Source organism: Marmota marmota, unplaced genomic scaffold (genome assembly GCF_001458135.2).
Source record: "Marmota marmota marmota unplaced genomic scaffold, marMar, whole genome shotgun sequence".
In the NCBI taxonomy this organism is placed as follows: Eukaryota; Metazoa; Chordata; class Mammalia; order Rodentia; family Sciuridae; genus Marmota; species Marmota marmota.
In genome coordinates this window covers 701,771-708,813 of record NW_025999984.1, presented here as the reverse complement: position 1 = coordinate 708,813, position 7,043 = coordinate 701,771, and the positions used below count along the sequence as shown (strand labels likewise).

The window sequence follows — 7,043 nt, the reverse complement described above, 5'->3', positions numbered from 1 at the left end:
GAGGCGGGGCCCCGCGAGCGCATGCGCGGAAGCTGTCCTCCCGCCACCGCAAGGCTTATGGCAGCCGGAGCCAAGGAACCGGTACAGTGCGGCAGGGGAAGCCCGCGAGGAAGCGATGCGAGCCAGCCGCAGAGCTCATTTCCACAATTTTATTAAACAAGATGAGCCCTGGCGTGTAAATAAAAAAACACCTGAGTTGTGAGGCCGCGCCCTCCGTCACACGGCCGTCTTGCCCGCCCAGCCCGGTCCCGCCCGCCCAGGTCCGTGGTGGATTAAACTCTTTCAGGAGCTGTGCTTCTGCCGCTTCCAGAAGCGCTTCACGTCACTGTGCCCGGCGGGGGTCACCACCATGAGTCGTTTAGCTGAGTTCTCGAACACGAGCACGCCCAGCTCCCGTGCGTGTGCCAGCAGCAGCTCAAAGTCCACTTGCGACAGGAACTGGTTATACAGGACACCTGGGGTCGGCAGGACAGGAGGGGAAGAGGGGAAGAGAATGAGGCTGGAGACCCTTTATTTAGCCCCAGGAGTCTTAAGGCACCTCTTTGCTTGCCCCACAGCGATTTTTAAAAACAATTGTCTATCCTTGTCTGCCCAGGGCCTTAACACTAGTGTTCTCCAGCCATATTCAGAAAGTCAATATAAAACAATAAGAAAACCCGTGAAGGTCCATGAAACCCAGGAAAATGACTGAATTAAGCCTCCCACTTTCTCTCAGTCTAATCCACACTGCACTGATTTGGATCAATTTTTTTAAAAAAATTTATTTTTTAGTTGTAGATGGACACAATACCTTTATTTTATTTATTTATATGAGGTGCTGTGAATTGAACCCAGGGCCTTGCACATGCCAGGCAAATGCTCTACCACTGAGCCACAACCCCAGCCCCTGGGTCAATTTTTTTTATTGCTACTAATTCACCCCTGCCACACTCCATCCCCCAAAAAAGTGTCTTGCCAGATTTTCTCTCCCTTTCTGTGCAGTGCACAAAAAATGAAATGCACAAAAACTCCTCTGCTCATCAAGACTGCCATTCCTTTGGCCAATGACTTAAACTCAAGAAGCCACTCACCCTCAGTGAACCGTAGTCTGTCCCTTTCTAGCTCCCACAGACGAATCTGGTCAGTGATGGTAGGGGGCAACACAGGGGTCTGCAGAAGCAAAGAGTAGGCTGTAGGGATTTAAAAAATACTGCCCCAAACAACCCCAGCCCTCTAATCATCCCCAAGATTTGGACCCTTTTTCTTTTCCATCATCTGCCAGGTGCCAGCCCCCTGGCTTATTGGTACTTGTCCATACCTGTTTGAGCATCACTGGGTGAGCCCTTGTCCTTAGGAAATGGATTATCTAGGAAAACAGACAAAAATGAGATGAGGGCTCAAGCGAGAGGGCAGAAAAGTCATCAGAGCTCTCACCTGTCTCCGAACACTCTTAACTCTACTTAACTCTACTCAACCCATTCCTGTTCAGCTGTTATCCCAAGTTGCTGCTCCCACTGGTCATGTCTGCTATTCCTTCTCTGGCACATTTGCTCTTTCCATAGTCTTATTTATTCTTTCTTTAAAATAGCAGTAGCTACTATATTTTGAGCACTTACTGCTCAACAGACTTCAAGTTAAAAGCTTTACCTCTAGTCTTCCACTGAATCCTCCCAACAACCCTGTGAGCTGAGAAATATCACCATCTGAGGAGACTGAGACTCAAAGGTAAGGCAACTATGATCAGTTTACACAGCTAGAAATAATGGTGCTGAAGCACAAATCCAGAGCTATACCTTCTCCCTCCATGTATTTCTCCCTCAAGGGTCTCCCTATTCCCACAACTAAGGCCTTGATTTCTCCTTACATTCCTTGTGCTCAGACACAGACAACTCATCACCACAACTGTGACAGACTTGAGGCTAGCCTTCCATGATGGGCCACTCTATACCCCAAGGCCCACACACAGCCCATCTTCACACCTCTGTGTCCCCCAAGTGGGGATACCTGCTGGGCTGTGATGCCACTGGCAATGGCCTGCTGCACACTCTCCCGGGTCACCTGTGCCACAACCATGTTGGGGAAGCGATAGAGCATCTCAGAGAAGAGGGCAATGAGGGCAATCTGCAGCTCCGACTCTGACCCAGGGATAGGAAGAGAAGATAAGGAAGCTACCCTCATATTCGGACTCCCTTGAGCCCTTCCCCCAAACATGAGGAGAAATATCAGAAAGCTCTGTAAACCACCAGTAAATGTAAACATAAACTGCATCCCCTCCCATTTCCTTCCCCTCCCACTCCCACCGTTAATCTGCTCTCCCTCTGTCCAGTCTCACCCGTGTAGGCATATAGTCGGTAGTTGGTTTCCACGACAATGAAGCCTGGCTGATGCACAGTGCCCCCAGCCCCAGAGACACCTGATGAGAGATTGATGGCCAGGCGTGTGGGATAGTAACGTCGAGATTTCCTCTGGGAAGGACAAAGGGAAAGACAAAGGTCACCTGTCAGTTGCCCTACATCTTCCTGCTTGGGACATCAGATCCCTCCCAGTGCACAGAGCCTCAACCTTCAACTTCCTCCCCAAGTGACCCAAGTACTCAGTCCTGGCAACTGTTTCCTGCTGGTGCCAAGACCCAACTTCCCTAGAAGCCATGTATCTGGATGTTCATACCTTCCTCTGGAAAACAAGTCCAAACTCTCGCAGATGTTGCAGGAAATTCAACAGAGAATCACTCATACCCTCCACAGAGTAATCCTGGGGAAAAGGTAATACCTTTTCAAAACACATCCCTTCCTCCCTCCCTCAGTGCCATAGACTCATTCCCTCCTCCCCCTTCTCTGGTCGTTCTGTGTTCCTTCTTATTTTCTCACTCTACTGCCCCAACCTGACTTCCCCTTCCCATCTCCTTGTCCTCTAGCCCCTTACTTACCTTGCCCAGAGTAGAGAAGCTGAGCTGAAAGAGGAAGGAGAGAATCTCCACTAGGTCCATACCCCGGCTCTGGGAAGAAAGAGACAGAAACAAATGAGAAATGGGAGGGGGAAAATGAAGGAGAAAGACAGGGAAGAAAGAACAGAGAACAGTCTATGGGTGGTTATCTCTCAGTGGGATGTAAGAAGATCAAAGCATGCTGGCAAGGAGCCCTGGCCTCCTCACCTGGGCTGTCTGCAGATACTGCAACATAAAGTACCAGAGTTGGGCAGGTGTGTCCAGCAAGAGGAATTGGAAGCCAGCAGAGGTAATGCAGGGTGGCTCTCCAGGTTCAGTACTAGACATAGAGAGGGACAATGACAAAGATATGCATAGAAAGACTACCATCTCCACATGTCCTCATTTTTTTAAATATTTATTTTTTGGTTGGACACAATATCAACATCTTCATTTTATTTATTTATTTTTATGTGGTGCTGAGGATCGAACCCAGGGCCTTGGACGTGCTAGGCAAGCGCTCTACTGCTAAGCCACAACCCCAACCTTCCATGTGTCCTCCTATGCTTCTTCTGGGTATCTCTGGATGTATTCAATCAACTCCCTCCAATCCTGACTCACCCTGGACACCTATTTTATCAGGGCCCCAAGGAGATGGCACAGCAGCTCCCTCAGGCTTCCTCACCTCTTCATGAGCCCAGCCTGGCTGAGGAGCTGAGCCAAATCCTGGCTGACAGCTGCACTGGGAGAGCCCACCATAAAGTGTAAGACCACCTAGAAATGGAAGACAACAGAGAGACCAAAGTATCCACAAACCACAGGAAGTAGAAGCACAGTAGAAATACACTTAGATGCCCATGTCCTCACCTCCCATCGCTCCTCAGCGTACTTGTCAAGTGAGGGAACATCCCGGGCATGCTTGTCCGGTCCCAGTTGACTTGTGTCATCAGACCAGGCCTTCCCCCTATGGCCAGGATATGCCAAGAATAAGGAGGCCTATCTCTTTCCTGCTGCCCTTCAACCTTTCACACCTTTAACCCATGGTTCATACATCCTACATCCTACAGCCATATCTGGTCCAACTTATTCCTGAATGAGCTCCCAAAGGTCCCAGGACCCTAAGGTTCTGAGGCGGCTCCTCAGAAGTTCTCCTCCAGCATGTAATTAGCAGTTCCCCGGCCTAGTTTAGGAAGAGACGGAAGTAACATACCCACCCAGAAGGGCAATGCGGAGATTCTGGCGAAAGATGGGGTTGAGAATAAAGCCCTGAAGACCACCAGGGAGCAGCTGGGTGTGCCAGATGCGGAGGCCACTCAGCAGCCCTGTACTTTCTTCCTGAGCCCTGGAACAGAAGTAGAGAGGTGAGTAGGGTGTCTGAAGAGCAAAAAGAGAGCCATAAAGGCCTCCATTTCTGCCTTTTCTGAACTGGTGATCCTTGAAACAGTTCCACATAGTCAAATTGTGCCTTCTTTTTTTAAATATATATATTTTTAGTTGTTGAGGGACCTTTATTTTATTTATTTGTATGGATGCTGAGAATCGAATCCAGTACCTCACGCATGCTAGGCAAGCACTCTTACCACTGAGCCACAACCCCAGCCCAAATTGTGCCTTCTTAAGATAAATGTCTTCACTGAAATGCCTAGCAATCTACAAGAGTCTCATTATTGACATCCCAGTTCTCCAAGAGGGAAAATATAGCACAGTTTCCAAAGTTTATTTAATGACAAGTTTTGCAATACACCCATTAATAAATTAATATTTCCTGGAGGGAGTGGGGGTGTAGCTCAGTGGCAGAGCACATGCTTAGTGTGCATCTCAAGGTCCTGGGTTCAATCCCCAATGCCCCAAAAATATATATATATATATGCATATGTGTGTTTATGTGCATATGTGTATGTATGTGCACATACACATATATATGTATATGTATATGTGTGTATGTATATGTGTATATATAAAACTTCTTGAAAGTGTTCCAAAGAACAGGAGTTTGGGAAATCTAGAGGTTGAGAAATTTGCGTTTGGCTGAGAATGCAGTAGAGACTCACTTGCTGAATTCCTTCTTCACCCACAGGGCTACAGCAGCTTGTGGCAAAGGCTGCTCCAGAAAGAGCATCCGCATCACCCAGTTTTTAGCTAAAGATGGGAGCTCCCTGTAGAGGGTAGAAGTCAAATATTAGTATCAGAAGCTGTCCCATAACTGAATCTCTGCTTTCAAGTGCCTCTCAAACATCTCATCTCATCCCCATATCTTTACCAGTCCTGTTGCCCACACAAGCTCCATCTGTTTTGGCCTTCCACATTTGGGAGTAATCTCCAATACCCCTCTACCATCACTAGGCCACTAAGCTTCTACCCATGATAATTATTCCAGTCTGAAAGCCCTATTACATTTCCCCACCATGATCCCTGACACAAAGAAATCTCCTCACCTAAAGACAGCCAGACATGTGGCAGGATGCCCATACAATCGGTCCAATACCCCAGGGCTCAAGCCCCCTAAGAATTCCTGTAGATTCCTGCATTGTAGGTGAACTCGATTCAGTCCACCCCTTGCAGGGGTGCTCTCCATCACCTGAGGGATGCAAATGTTAGACACACATCCAACATGATCCATGCCAGTGTCACCCCTAATCTTTCTGTTTCCAGATCCATCAGCCCATAACCCCATCTTTTCTGAGGTTTCCTCTCCCACATCACTTATCTCTTATTTCTCTCAAACTTCACCAACCTCCAACCTCCCTGCCTTTCCTGCTTCCTTATCCCAGTTCTGCCCTAAACTCCAGTCTTCCCTCAGTTGTCCTTCTCTCAAAATTGCCGTGTACTTGAAAAATCATTTGGTATTCGAATGACTTGTCTCATCTTTGCTAAGCAGAGACAAAGAGATTTGTGTACACCCAGTACTATCCCCGCTTCTCTTCTACTCCTCCTAGCCAGATCACTCGACAAGCCCAACTCTGTCAACCCTCCCCATATGGCAATAAACTGCCTCTTCCCTCCATGCTTCCCAAATCTAAATCCACCTCTATCCCCCTCCCTCCCCAAAGTCTACTTCACCGTCTCACTGGGAACCACACCGTCCAATCTCCTAACTTCTCGCCTCTCACTCAACTGTCTTCATAACCCTGGCCCTCTTGGGCCCCTTCACCACTATGTCGATCCCCCTCGCGCACCCCGAGTCTTGAACAGTTGCTTAATCAGAGCCAGTGTCTCTCATTAGCTTCCAGAGAAAAAGGAAAGGATGGTGAAAAAAGCGAGAAAAAGATGCGCGAGCGAAAAACTTCAGACAGGAGCCCAGTGTGAAATATTTAGAAGAGAAGCGAGAGCAGGGAAGGAATGGAATGGAAGAGTGGAAAGGATGAGAATAGGGGCTGCACTTGTCCGCCGCGAGGCATTCTGGGAATTAGAGTCCTATCCTTGCCCGTGCTGGAGCAGGTCTGAGGAGTGTCTGACTACAACTTCCAAAAGGCACCGCGGGAAGACGGGGAGGAGAGTGGCTGTCTTTTAATTGACAGAACCAGGAACACCAGAAGCCTGGGTACTTCGTTCCGCGGCATTCTCGACCCAGGCTGCTAACGGCTGGTCTAACCGGCCGGAGCAGGAGGACCTGAGGGTAAAAGTAGCCCGAGGGCTTCCTGTGGGAGGCCCGCTGAAATGACCCCGTTGCTCGGACTGCAACAGCTGGGCTCCTTGAGCTTAGTTATACCATAAAATTGGTTACTGCACATGTAGAGCATTGTCACCAGTTAACGATCTAGTGCGCCTTACTTGGCAAGTAAGTACTCAATAAATCTACATTTCTGCCTCCGCCGCGCTACCAACCCCTGTGTAGTTAGGGATTGATACAGGTTTTTTGTTTTGTTTTTGTTTTCCCTGTACTGGTGATTGAACTCAGGAGTGTTATATATTCAGCTATATATATAGCTGGGTTTTATATTCAGCCGCCCCCTCAACCCTGTTTTGTTTTGTGCGTGGCGGGGGTGGGGGTTTGTTTTGTTGAGAGGGTTTCTCTGAATTGTCAAGCAGGTCTTGAACTTGTGGTCCTCCTGCTTCCAGCTTCCCAAGTAGATGTGATTGCAAGAGTGCGCCATCACACCAGTTTTTTTTTTTTTTTTTTTTTTTTTTTTTTTTTTTTTTC

The 7,043-nt window shown here is 48.2% G+C and overlaps 1 protein-coding gene and 1 long non-coding RNA gene across 5 annotated transcripts in view; one reads left to right on the top strand and one right to left on the bottom strand.

The window, feature by feature from the left end:
• Window positions 1-135: 135 nt before the first annotated feature.
• Window positions 136-6,280, bottom strand: Gtf2h4 (general transcription factor IIH subunit 4). 4 transcript variants are annotated; one of them, XM_015507128.2, is made up of 14 exons: window positions 6,018-6,280; window positions 5,338-5,480; window positions 4,954-5,058; window positions 4,113-4,244; window positions 3,770-3,866; window positions 3,588-3,676; window positions 3,131-3,242; window positions 2,906-2,974; window positions 2,647-2,730; window positions 2,312-2,444; window positions 1,984-2,114; window positions 1,298-1,345; window positions 1,071-1,149; window positions 136-455 (listed from the first exon to the last, which is right to left on the bottom strand). In XM_015507128.2, the coding sequence occupies exons 1-14, from the start codon at window positions 6,024-6,026 to the stop codon at window positions 283-285; spliced, it is 1,404 nt and encodes a 467-aa protein (XP_015362614.1). In that variant the 5' UTR covers window positions 6,027-6,280; the 3' UTR covers window positions 136-282. The 4 variants fall into 4 exon arrangements, with proteins under 4 accessions (XP_015362614.1, XP_015362615.1, XP_015362616.1 ...); XM_015507129.1 differs by having other exon boundaries at window positions 6,079-6,279; XM_015507130.2 differs by having other exon boundaries at window positions 5,963-6,093.
• Window positions 6,281-6,459: 179 nt separating this feature from the next.
• The window catches only part of LOC125617669, a 59,556-nt gene continuing 58,972 nt past the window's right edge, over window positions 6,460-7,043 (top strand). Inside the window, exon 1 of the long non-coding RNA XR_007348750.1 lies at window positions 6,460-6,680. This is a non-coding gene — a long non-coding RNA (uncharacterized LOC125617669). The remainder of the gene's footprint in view (window positions 6,681-7,043) is intronic.